Source organism: Uloborus diversus, chromosome 4 (assembly GCF_026930045.1).
Source record: "Uloborus diversus isolate 005 chromosome 4, Udiv.v.3.1, whole genome shotgun sequence".
NCBI classification, from domain to species: Eukaryota; Metazoa; Arthropoda; class Arachnida; order Araneae; family Uloboridae; genus Uloborus; species Uloborus diversus.
In genome coordinates this window covers 179,713,578-179,727,294 of record NC_072734.1, presented here as the reverse complement: position 1 = coordinate 179,727,294, position 13,717 = coordinate 179,713,578, and the positions used below count along the sequence as shown (strand labels likewise).

At 35.5% G+C, this 13,717-nt stretch overlaps 1 protein-coding gene across 1 annotated transcript in view; it reads left to right on the top strand.

Moving 5' to 3' along the window:
- The window catches only part of LOC129221290 (transcriptional regulator ERG homolog), a 41,525-nt gene that overhangs the window by 18,096 nt on the left and 9,712 nt on the right, over positions 1 to 13,717 (top strand). The window contains exons 2-4 of the mRNA XM_054855749.1: positions 7,335 to 7,430; positions 10,097 to 10,150; positions 13,500 to 13,547. Of these exons, the coding sequence (XP_054711724.1) occupies positions 7,335 to 7,430; positions 10,097 to 10,150; positions 13,500 to 13,547 (198 nt within the window). The remainder of the gene's footprint in view (positions 1 to 7,334; positions 7,431 to 10,096; positions 10,151 to 13,499; positions 13,548 to 13,717) is intronic.

The window sequence follows — 13,717 nt, the reverse complement described above, 5'->3', positions numbered from 1 at the left end:
GTCTTATGTTGGAGAATTATCAGGCAAAATTGTAATTACTTCTTTTCGTAAAAGTCTTAGTTGGGACTTAATTGACGAAATTAGTTATAAAACGAGAGCGAGGTAATATCTTAAATTTAAGACAAGGGCACCCCGATGGGAAGCTACTGTGAGTCATTGATGTATGTTTGCGGAAATCATATTTATATTACTTTGAAAATTTGAGATGCATTTGAATAAAAGTTTTGTTCAACAATGGTCTGATCAGCAATGAATTTCCAATTGAAGGCTCACCTAAATTTTGGCATGAAATTAGTTAAAAACAATTATATTTCATGTTCTAATTACCTTGGAACATTGGAACAAATGTTGTCTGATGCAGAAAAATTAAAGTTTTCTGTAGATATTTTTAAATATTTTTTGCGAGCATTTTTTAATGTATTTTTTAAAATTTCTCCTTTTTCACATTGTTGGATTTATGCCAAAATATTGATTAAAATTGGAGGAAACTAACAATTAAAAGGGTTAATTAATTAATTTGATTATAGAATATTGCATTGTCATCGAGTCGGAGATCGCGCGCCAAATTTCGAAAGAATCCGATCGCAGGAAGTGGGCGAAGTTTGAGCTGCAAGATTCCGTTACAAGATACATACATACATACATACATACATACAGGTGAAGCTAATAAAAGCGTGTTAAAAATTAATCTAATCAGGCAAATAACATAAAACATGTTATCACATATTCCTTATATTTTTTACTCAAAGCTGCAAGGGATTAGTGTCGTCATGTGTCCACAGTAGCCTCATCACCATGTCTCCACTCTAACCCCATGGAGCGATTTTTTTTCTTTTAAGCCTTTTAATTATTTACTAAAACTACACACAGATGAACTAAATATCAAAATGCACATTTAATACATTTATTGAAAATATATTATCTCCTTTTCCTTGAAAAAATAAATTAAAATAGTCTAATCTAATAATTAAGAGAAAATCCAAAATTTACTTTTCCACGTAAAAACTTTCTTTTATAAATTGCTATTGAACTATCAAGTATGTTGTCATGAAAGTACACATCGTCGCCTCAGAGCAACAGTAGGATATCTTCCTGTTGTTTCTGGGATTGGATGTCTTATTGTTGCTCTGAGGCAACGACACGACATGGAAATGCATGTTGGTGTTGTCATCATGCATAAATTAACAGAGGAATTTCAAAAAATAAATAACAGAATTATTCAAGATGTTCACACTAACCCTTTGTTCACAATATCCCCACTTCTCCCCTATTGTCCATCTACCTATATCTACTTCTATATTTATCTATGTATACGATGTGTGCATAGGGGAAGGTTGCCGTCAATGCACGGGCTCCATGACTAGACCGCGAAGATATTTCCCGTACCAGAGTTTGTGCAGACGCGTAATCAGTTTTAGCACCTTCTTTTGTCTTAAAAAAGTCTACTGCAGAGTTTTCAAGTATTAGCTAAAATTACTTCATCATATTGTTATTCGGTCAGATAAGATTTCTACCATTATCTTACTAATTATTGAGATTTTCATTTAGTTATCACATGCTTTGAATGTCATTGATCAATTAAACGTGAACATTGGCTTAAAAGAATGCCTTTTCAAGTACAATAGGAAAGTTTTCAATTTTCCAATTTTATTTTTATATGATAGAGTAACATGTATGAACATCATAGGTGAAAAATTTTTGCGATACGATAAGTAGTTTTTTTTAAATTAATTTTTAAAGTTCAAGCGCTTGTGACGTCAAATGGCATAGGAAGTGACGTCAGGCGCTCTTCCGATAGGTGAGAAGCCGAAGGTCACGCATTCGACTTCGAAGACGAAACGTAAAAATCTTATCTCCTCGCATTTAACTCCTCGCGTTTCTGGAACATTAAACCTCTCATCCTCTCGGAAATATTCGAATATCATGATTGATGTTACATGAGGAAGATTATTTAGATTGTGCTTTAACGAATCCTGTTTCCATAGCGTGTTCAAAATGATTATTGAATTTCTAAAAAATAAAAATATCAGCGCGCTCAAAATGTCCCTAGCGAAAACAAGGGATCTTCGGCGGAAGGCTGCCCATTCGCGCCCTGTGACGTAGGCTCGTGACGTTTCACAACAGCGCACTTTTGCGCGTGGATTTTAAAAAATTCATTAAAAAACCAACCACGGTGTTTTAAAATTCGGCGATGGTGAATTTTTTAGTTTTGAGGGTCAATTAACAATATCCAATAGCCAAAATATGAACATTTAATAGGTTGCAACTTCCCTATTCCCATACGTCATGTTTCATCATAATTAGTCACAGCAGTAACACCAGTAAGAATATTCAAAATGACGCAATTGCTATCAATGGACCGCTAGCTGTTTCCACGAATGGACCACCTGACAAAGTGCTTCATTCATGGAAAATCTCAAATATTGTTGTAACTTCAGCTCAACTACCTTTGAAAATTGCTCAATTATTTTAAAATAATATGACAATGAAAAAAATAATCTCAGTAATTCATGAAAAATTTTTTACTTTATTATAATTTCAACGCAATTTTTTACAAAATTGATTACAAATTTAAATCATAATAATAGAGTTTTAAATGCTTTTTCTGTTCCAGAAAAGTGCAAAAATTTGTAAAATATGGCCAGTGGGCAAGTGAGAGCATGTAGCGTGCTACGGTAGTTTACAGAAATGGTGGTATGGACTTTAACGAAGTTTGCCGACAATATAAAGTCCTGAAAACTACTTTAAAAGGTCGCATATGGAAGATCAAAATCGGTTTGTTGCTACCTTAGTCACTTATTAGAAATTTAGGAGGTAAGCCCTTCCGAAATAGGAATGTAATTAGTGAATCATATTTTGAAACTAGAGAAGACGTTTTGGAATTACTTCTGAAAAATTGGGGGAATTAGCTTTTCAAGTAGCTGAGAAAAATAGAATTTCCCACAGATTTAATTAAGACAAAAAATCTGTTACTACTATATTCTCTGGTAGTTTGAGACTTAAGCTTCTGGTTTCAGTAATAAAACGGCCAATAAGATCTTTGACATTTTAGAGAGCAAGTACAATCTTGCGTCGAACGAAAATTTTCAAAATGGATTTAACATAACTCCCAACACTTCAAAGGAAATTGAAAATGCATGTAAATTAGCTAAGAATCGTGAAATATCAAGTGGTGAACGAGGCGGGATGACAACAGCTGTGTGTTGTGTGAGTGCTGAGGGTATTTTATGTTCCTCTTATCCGAAAATAAAACATTTTAGAAAATTTATCTCTTTTTCTATAATTTATTGTTATTTGTAGTGTTTATTGATCGCCAGTTATAAATATTTGTAAGTTACCCGTTGATTTTTTTTTAATTTTAGAATGTGGTCCATCTATGGAATCTCGCTGGTCCATCCATAGCAACCGGCTGCCATGAGTGGACGACATGCTAAAATATTTATTTTTAATTTTTATTCTTCATTGGTAACATTTATCATAAACGTGAATATCATTATTAAAAGAGAAATATACTGAGAAATTGTACCTATAATTAAAGTGAAATTTAAGTTGGATTTTCTTTCTAAGAAAATCGAAAACAGTTATGTGGTTCATTGACGGCAAACTTCCCCTATATCTACCTCTGATGATAATTAACAATCTTTTTCTATGTAGGGTTGGTTGGGGAAAGTGGGTCTCTGGGGTGTGGATGTCACCCCCCAAAACTGAAATATGCATATGGCTTTTATACTTTTTTACATTGATCATGCCATAGTTCGTCACAGTGATTGGTTTACTTGGGTTTCATGGAATTTTTTTTATAACATCTGTTATAAGAAGTGTTTCCCGGTTAGTTTTTATTATTATTTTCTTTTATATAATCACTAGCTGTACCCGACGCGCGTTGCTACGCCAACAAAAAAATACATCATTATACTGATTTTCATGACAATCGGTTGAACGGGACAGAAGTTACTACTCAGCAGTGCCACCTGGTGGTGAGTGGCGGCTTCAATGAGCATATTATGCACCTTCTCCGTGGAAAAATACATATATATAGCAATTTTCATAATAATCGGTCAAGGTATCAAGTGATGCCGTGACTATACCCAAATTTTGTACTCACGCAGTTTGCAAGATCAATCAATCGCTAAAAATATCAAATAGAAAAAGTTTTAAATCCCCCCGTTGCATGAAAAGCCATAAAACAATAAAGAAAGAATTTATTAGTTCAAACTCAAGAAAAATGGCAACAGCTAACTTCTTATCAATGAGATCTTTCACGCGAATTAATTTCTGCAGTCGATAATTTTATTCGTATTTATCCAATGGATTGTGACTTAAATTGGAATAAAAAAGGAACTATCAATCGGATTTTTTTCGAACTGGTCTATAAAAATTCTTAGTACCAAAAATAACAAACGGTGAAAGTTTCAACCAAATCTGCAGGGTAGTTTTTGAGTTCATGGATGACATACAGACAAACATTCATTTTTATATATATAGATTAAACCATCATGTATAGTTTAACTTAAAGTGCATACTGCAAGAAGAATTTCCTATTCCTATTCCTATTCAGAGTCACAACTGACTACATCTGTATTTATGTCGAGGACTGCATACTAAGTGCCTTCATTATTTTATATACCGATAGATGGCAGCACCATCACCGGATCGAACAATTTATGAGAATTTAGAACTAGTCCAGGAGTTAATAGCTACCTGGTGCTAGCACCCCCAGAAGTATCGTTTCACTTGGAGGACATTGAGACCACGAGCATATTTAACGTCGCCCAGTCCCCTTTAATGACGACGGTGGGTCTTCGACCATCTAGGTTCGAACCCAGGACCCTCCGGCCCCGAATCCGACACTCTACCGATCGGGCTACCACGGCCCCAAGAAGAATTTTTGAATAAAATATTACTACTGTTTTAGAGGAGGGGTCCCACCTACCCCGTAAATTTTAACTATAAGGGGTAAATAGGTCCCCTCACTATTGGGTAAGTGGGTCCTCCCATAATACTGAGGATTCAAAAATCAAAAGCAGCTCTGATGAAATATTTATATTAGTGAAATAAAGACAACTATGATTACTTAGTAGGAATTGATAGATTAGCTAAAAAAACCGCTAAAGCTGGCGTACTGGCCATGGCCGGATTTAGACTTAACGGGGCCCTAAGCTATTTCATGTATGGGGCCCCCTTTGTAGTTTGAACACCTCTCTGTGGTGTAAGAGGAAATTTTTTATTTGTTTCCCTTTTACTATGTTTGTCTCTTTTCTCTGATACATACAGCAATACTTTTACTTTTACTTTTGCATTGACCTTAAGAGGAGGAATCAGAGGAGGCGATTGGGACTAAAGGGGGGAGGGGCAAAAAAAACTAAAAGCCATAAGACTTTTAGCGGCAGCAAAAAATGGAAAGAAAAAGAGGGAGAGAGAGAGAAAAAAGAGTACAGAAAATTTTGCTACGGCTAGATTTCAGAGCAGATGAGTGGTAATTAATGTAAATATAGCAACTAAACTCACGTTTTTCTTAAGATTTTGATGAATTTTGTACACAATACCCCGAAGAAGCACTTAGACGTGAATTAGACTTATATTATTTACTCCAAAGTATTTTGAGATGTCACAAACACTTGGTAATAATTTCATTAAACAAGTATGGCTTGTTTAAGTAAAACAATTGATTTACTAATATCTAAACAATGTTTCGTAACAGATATACAAAGTAAAACAAATAATTATGTTATGAAAATATTAATATTTTTGCTTTTTTATAATTTCTAGTTTTGTTTCCTAAATTGGAAAACAAAATTTATAATTGAACCATAAAAAGAGCGTGGTGTTCTTGCCCCCCCCCCCCTCCCCGAATCACCGCCACTGAGGGGGGGGGGGAATGGTATCAAGAGAGCAACCCAGGACTCCCCTTTAAGTTGAGTATCGAATATCCCCTCTCCCCCCGGTGGAAATTTTGAAAAATAGACTCAAAATTCTGCATTTTGAACTTTGAAGCTTGAATTTACTTATAAGATGTAGTTGTGACTACTAAACTATTAGGACAGAAATAGGCAAACCAAACTTTTTAAAAACTACATATTCTTTCGCAGATTAAGATAATACACAGTAAAAATTGTTTTTGATTTGACAAATCAATGACAGCAGTTGTCAGAGAGAAAGAGCGCGGGAAGAGAAAATACAATGCATTGTTACTTGTTCCCATTGGCTTTCAGTACGATTAGTTTTTAATCACCCCTCCAATCCACAGACAAGTACAGCAATGAATTAAATATACAATGATCAATAGTAAAAAATGCTTTAAAAAAATGGTGTACAGATTTAGAAAATAGGTAACAAGAGAGTAACATACTGCCCATTTGAACAATTCATAATTTATACACTTGATAAGAAATAAAATTGGAGTCTACTTCGGACTTTCGAAAACTTATCTAATTATTTTCAAGGACTCTAGAACAGTTAAAATTATTTAACGAGCTTCCTTTGTACTTTCCAGTCTCTGATATTTTAGTACTTGATTGTAAATTTTCGCACTCGAGTTCTAACTTTGTAAAAATCAGCTATTTTAAATTTAGAATAAAAAATAAACTTTAGATTTCTCATGACAACTTCTATTCAGTTGCAATAGAGGTGAAAACCATGTTTTTTTTTTCGTTCTAAACACATTGACAATATGCAGAAAAAGTAAGATAAAAGCAAGCAACACCAAAAGAATAACCAAAATACTGCATTGAACAAGATATGAAACATGTGAGTCACAAAAATGTGTAATACGTTTCAGAAACGTGAGAACCATGGTTTTTACATTTTTGGTGCAAGTTAAAGCAAGAGGAGCTGAATTTGACATACCATATAGGCATTCCTTCTCCCTACCATCTCCCATTTGTAGTTTGTAGCCACACTTTTCCAAATTTTTAAGGTTTTTAAGAACTAGAAAATAAAATTTATGTTTTCAAGTACTTTTTTTTTCGAACAAATCATGCTAATTTCCAAATGTTCATTAATAACAGTTTTTACCAATAGTTCATTCATTAAATGGCAGTAATCATTCCTTTCTCACATTCCGACTTTTAAAAGAATTATAAAACTGCTGATTAGTGAGTCGATAGATTGTTTATCGATGAGGCAACATATGGATTTATAAGAAAAAGTTTTTACTCGTGATCATTTTTGCCAAAACTGAGTCCTAAGTCAAACTTTAAACATCAAATCAAACTTTGAATCCGGTTTCAGTTGCTTTAATTTTGAAAATCCGAATGGCGACCAGTTAAAATTGATCCGAATAACTGGAGTTCTAGTGTAAGTCTATAAGAGTTTGATTTTTTATATTTTTCTAGAGAGTTCGGCTTATACTGAAGCTCTGAGGAAAAATGCTTGGAATCCAGCCACTGGTCCTACACCAGCTTACGACGCAGCAGCTTCGGTTACTGCGGGTAAGTACATTCTACAACTCAACTTCTTTAAGATTAGAATTCTCGTATTTGGGGCTAAGCTAATGTTGCAAAGCTATTATTGCAAAGCTAGGAGAGGGGTATTCTCCTCCCCCAGTGCCCTTGATTTTCAGCCATATTCATAATCCTAGAACAGTACCTCACAGACTTTAACCCTCCAGAACTTGCGTCAAATAAATAAATAAATAACCGAAGGACTCACAAGTGAGAATTTTTCTCACACCACCTATTTCCCTTAAAATTCAACAGCTATAAAATGATAAAATGTAACTAACTTATTCTTAAGTGCAATCTGGCTTAATCTTTACTAATAATAAAGCTGAAAGTCTCTCTGTCTGTCAGGATCTCTCTGTCCAGGTCTCTGTGTCTGTCAGGATTTCTGTGACGCGCATAGCGCCTAGACCGTTCGGTGGATTTTCATGAAATTTGGCACAGAATTAGTTTGTAGCTTCGGAATGTGCACCTCGAAGCGATTTTTCGAAAATTCGACGTGGTTCTTTTTCTATTCCAATTTTAAGAACAAAACTATCATAAGATGGACGAGTAAATTACGAAATTATCATAACGTGTAACCGTAACACGGGCACAAGCCAATTGGCGAGATACGAAATTATCATAACGTGGAGCCGTAACATGGGTACAAGCCAATTGGCGAGAAAATTTACCATACATTATTTGTAAATATACATGCGAACCAAAAGACCTTTTAATTTTTCTATTACGGACAAAGCCGTGCGCATACCACTAGTATTTGATAAAACAAAGTAAGAACAAGTTTTCGGCAAATCACGCTCTTACGCTTGATGAGAAAAAACACTCATACATTCGAAGAAAAATGTTCCGTCAGATTTCGCGCGATGAGAAAAGCACTCGCACTTTATTTACTCTGACTTGCAACTTGAACTTCCTCCCGTGACAATCAGAAAAGAACTAAACGCGAAACATCTCGTACAACAAGAAAAAGGTTACAAGAAGCAGCTGCAGAGAGAGCAGAGCAACTCTTACAACGAGAGCAGTGATTCTCAACCCGAAATCTGTAGGCAAGCTTTCCTGTGGTCTACGAACAGCTAGTGATAATTAATTTTATTATTGTAATCAAATTTATTGAAGACTACAGGTACCCGCACAGCTTTGCTCGTAGTAGAAAATTAAAAGGTCATTTGGTTCGCTTGGAGGATAAATGGATGATAAATTTCTCGCAAATTCGCTATGTTTATTTGCTCGCTCATATTACGGTAATTTACTCGTCCGTGTTATGATAATTTACTCGGTAAAATGTGCTTGAACTTTACAAAAATCCTTAGTTTTGCGTACTATGTGGGAATCTAAATAACGCATGAAAGCAAAACCTTTTATTTGATGATAATTTCCGTGTATACGCATGAGAGCAAAACCTTTTATTTGATGATAATTACAATTTTCAACTAGAAAAACATTTTTCTGTTATTAAAAAAATTTAAAAAAAAAAAAAAAAGACTTTTTGAAGAAAATTATAAGTTTTTTAGGCCTTATGAGGGACACCTAAATATCTTTTGTTTCGGAATTTTTTTTAATGTAAGATGTGGGTCGGTAGGAGAACATTTTATCAACGTGACAAATTGAATTTCGAAAAAAAGTTTTTTTCAATCACCCTAGTGCACAAACCCATGAAACAAACTAATTGTGTGTCAAATTTCATGAAAATCGGTCGAACGGACTGGGCGCTATGGGCGTAACAGACATCCAGACAGAGATCCAGAGAGGCAGAGATCCAGAGAGACACAGAGCCAGAGACACAGATCCAGACTTTCAACTATATTATTAGTAAAGATAACTTTTAGATTCATCTGATTTCAACTGTTGTGGAAATATTATATGCCACTCTCCCCTCTCTTCCCCTTGTCACAAACTGTCACAATTTATTACCCCCCCCCCCCATTCCAATCAAAACGCAACATCATTTGTGGGCGGTCTGTAGTGCTTTTTGGGGTTCTTTTCATTTAACATTTAAATTGAGAGGGACTTGCGTAAGCTCATCAATCAAAGACTTTTTGTTTTAATATACTTCCCAGAATAAAAGATTTACTGATAAGAAAGTGGCACCCATTCTTTCATAGGTGGGGCAAAGGGGGGGGGGAAGGCAACTGACCCCTCACTTTTAAAAGTAATTAGACCTTGCACCTCCACTTTTCTAAGTTCAAAATTAACAATCGGTCAAAACTTTATTGTGTTGGTCGATTCACGAGTTTAGGGTTCACTTAAGAAGTGTGTATTTTATTTTTCTTAAGCTATTATTACACAAAAGTTAAGATAGAACTTTGCATTGGAAGGCTGAAGTCGACTATTGTGACCGAGTGCTCCACTTTTTGAGGAGATGCTGTGAATTTTTTAGAAAAGGCTGTTGAGTTAGTAGTTACATTGGAATCTAACACTATATTCCGATTTTTGAAAAAAAAAAAAAAAAAAGAAAGAAAGATAGCTACCCCTACCCCCCTCACATTTCCTTTGTCTACCCCCTTTTTTGGTGCACCAGTCGCCTATGCATTTTTTGTACGGCGTCTAATCTAACCTAATCCTGGATAAAGCTAATCTTTAGGTTAAATTAAAGATAGTTATTAATAACAGCATAAAATGCATAGAAAAGCTAAATATCACTTCTTTTTCTTCAGGTTTTGCTGGGCAACTAGCTGCTAAAGCATCTGATCCGCAGTCACAAGTTCAAGGTGCGTACTCTCAAAATTCTTTGTTCAAAACATTTTCATGTGTGCTTTTTAAGTTTGCAAATATTTATTGCAAAGTGTATTCATACTAAAAGAGCTTATAATTTTTATGACAAAACTAGTTGGATTATAATAAAAATATAAGAATTATTTATTATGCACAACTAATCCACTGAGATGAACGGAACTACTATAAAAATTATTTCAACCTAAACTATTAACTTAAGCTAACTTTTTCAAGGATTGAGGGTACAAGGAGAAGGGGAAGACCAGCAACAAGGTGGCTGGATAGTGTTGAGAAGGACCTTAAAATTTTGGGAGTGAACAGGTGGAGAAACCTGGCAACGTGTCGTACCGCCTGGAGGAAGCAGACGGAGAAAGCCTTGGCCTGCACCAGGCTGTTGTGCTGATGAAGAAGAAGAAGAAACTATTAACATCTATTCCTGCAACCGAATGAATGCATGAAAATAAACACATAATTTGCCAAAAGAATATCCCAATAAAATTCAGGAACTTATACCCTGGTTACTTCCATCTTTGAGAATATTGATCCTGAAAAAGCAAGAATTTTGCCATCCTCTCTTCATAGCGGTCAAAAGTTGTTGGATAGTTTCCCGTGGGCGCCATAAATTTCTAAAAAAGAGACCTTGCCCAAAAAATGCGGAACATGTTCTATTCCAAATCAAACATTCGCTCTTCTGTTGCCCTTTTCTTTCCATCTTTAGTGAAATTTTCACTAAAGTCATTTTACCCGGTTTTGCCCCACTAGTGGGGTAAAACCGGGTAGACATGTTATTGCTATGGGGAAAATAAGAATTTTTAAAGTTTCCACAAAATTCTAGTTTTATTTAGTGACATATGTTAACTACTACCATAGTATACTAGAATAAGTATAAAAGGACACATATTGATTTGTTGACAGTAAATTGTATTGTCTTTACATTTAATTTTTTGCTGTAATATAAGGCCTATTGACACCAGTCGCAAGTAAAATGGTTTTCTTCCTCTTCGGTCCCAGAGCAGCTTTCGTGTGCCCAACGACGACATTGGAAGCATTGGATCTATCTCTCACCACCCTTGAAGTCCGAATAAAGCTCATTGCAGTAAATCCAGGCAGTACTGTAATCCTCTTCACTGAACTCATCCCTCATTTGCTCCTTCGGTTTTTCTTTTTTTTTCTTTTTCGGACGCTTATTTTCTGTCTGTTCCTTTTCGGCATCTTTATAATGTTGCCTTCTCTTTCATTCGTTTATCTTTCTTTCAGTTTTTTTTCTTTCGTCCATCTTTGGTCTTCTTTTTTTTCTTTTTCTTTTCTTCTAATGCTGTCTGAAGATGAAGCTTGTATGGGGTGCCCGTCAAAATGAGTTTTTCTTTTTCTCTTATCCTCCATCGGCTCCGTCTTTCTCTCAGAGTATGGAGGTAGTACCCGGTTTTGCCCCTCACGTACAGCTTTCATAAAAAATGCCGTCATATGACTGTACAGAACGCTACAGACAATTACTTAGAATGATAATTAATGTAATTAAATGTTGTACAAATATAGCTACATACCTTTACTGTTTCAGAAACAGGAACGTTGTGTAATCGGTCTAGTTTTGTTCAAAAATTTTAAGCAAAAACCACTCAAACAGAGTTTTCTTCACAGAAACGAAAGAAACGAGACTATTGCGTTCCAATTTAATGGCCGCTGCTTTTTCATCAAGGTGGAAGGTCGTTCCTCTCTTGTCCACGCGATTGCAGCGTTTACAGGGGCGGGAAGGGGGAGCCCGGCTTTCTCCCGACTTCCCGGTTTTACCCCACTTTCCCCTACATAATTGTTTTAAGAACAATTTTCAAACGGACAACATTAAAATAATAAAAAAAAAGAATGATTTGAAGAATATTTTTAGTCTGAGTTGCTGCGACAATCCCTAACTTGGCGCTCGTCAGCCTCGTCTTTTATCGGCCCGACCTAGACAGTATACAAGCAAGGGTGCCCACATCAGGTAAATTGGGCTCAGCTCCGGCACCTGTATAAATATCAGAACCAGAACCAGGGGGGTCATGACGGTAAATGCGCCATTGAAGTTTTTAGAGGAGGGGATGTGTTTGAGGGGTATTCTTATCTTTTTCGGGGCGGAGCTCTTGCTTTGGGGGGTCTTTGCGATATTTAGGGGGGTGCGTCCTTTATCTTAGGGGGGGGCACCCCTTATATTATATGAAAGCACAATTTCAAAGTTTAAGAAGAGAAGTGCAAATAATAATAGGAGTAGAAGGGTATGAGGTATGATAATAAACAAATGGATGTTCTAACTCTTCTGTTCGATCTTTTTTTCGAAATTGAAAAAATTTTAAATTATAATAACTTTTTACCCTCTATTTTATTATACTTGGCTAACTTTCTATGTAAATCAGAACTTTAAAATGTATAACACTGCAAACTCTTCAAACATATCAGAAATTTATTAAAATGAAAACCAGTTAAATTAAGTGCACAATTTCTTGGAGATAAGTTGGACTTTTTCTGGTTTTTTTAACCAGAAAAGATTTAAAACGTGGAAAACTTTTAGAAACTTGTTTTTTTCCCGATCTTGGACTATAATGATTGCATTCTTCGCACTACCCCCCCCCCCCCCGGTGTCTTTTATATGGTAAATTTGGTGAGCAGTTTTCTCAAAATTAGTCTTTTACCAGTGTCGTGTTTACAAGTTTAAGATCCTGTCACTATGAGCATGAGCTATGTAAAAATGTATCACTTGAGGCAGTGAGAAGCAAAGGGATGTAAGGGGCAAAATTAAACATTTGGAGATATCCAGTACACATGGTAGGTGAACCTCTCCTCTGTCTTGGGGGAAGAGATGGTACTAGTAGCCCTGGTAGGTGCTGCTATGCAGCATGATTTACAAAAAAATTTCAATTAAAGCCTACTAGGACCGCAACTTTAAATGCCTTTTCTTCAAAACTTGAAAATGTCCACTTTCATCCTTTTGCTTCTCACTGCTTCATGTGCAATTTTAAATCCTCTTCTTGCCCGGATAACAGTGGGGCACTTTGCAATTGCGATGTGGCAAATCCGCTACTGTCCTTTGCATTAGTTCAATGACCAATAATCATAAATTTGATACCGAACTACATTTTACTAGCTTCATATGACAAAATGAAAAATATTTCAATTCATAACATTTATATACAAAACTTTCTTAAAGCACAAGCACAACCCAAAATTATTTTTCAATCTTTTTACAATCGAAATTACTTGTAAAAAGTTTGGTGAATGCAATAGTAGTACCCTATTTGGTTAGAATTTCACTGCATTTGATTTTTCCGTCAGATCTATGAACTATAAAGAAAAATTGATTCCTTTTCTTTTCAGATCCATACCAGCTATTGAGTGCTGCAAGTAGTCGACTAGCTTCCCAAGGTAAATATATGTAGTCTACTACATCCATGGTCTGTCCCGAAAGTATTATACAAGGTGTATCAGTACAGCGTTTACAGAACTTCAGGGCCGATAGAGTACACCTAACGATGGGATATCACATAGCAATGCATGGTAGAAAACGCTTTCCTGACGCGATAGTGACGACACAA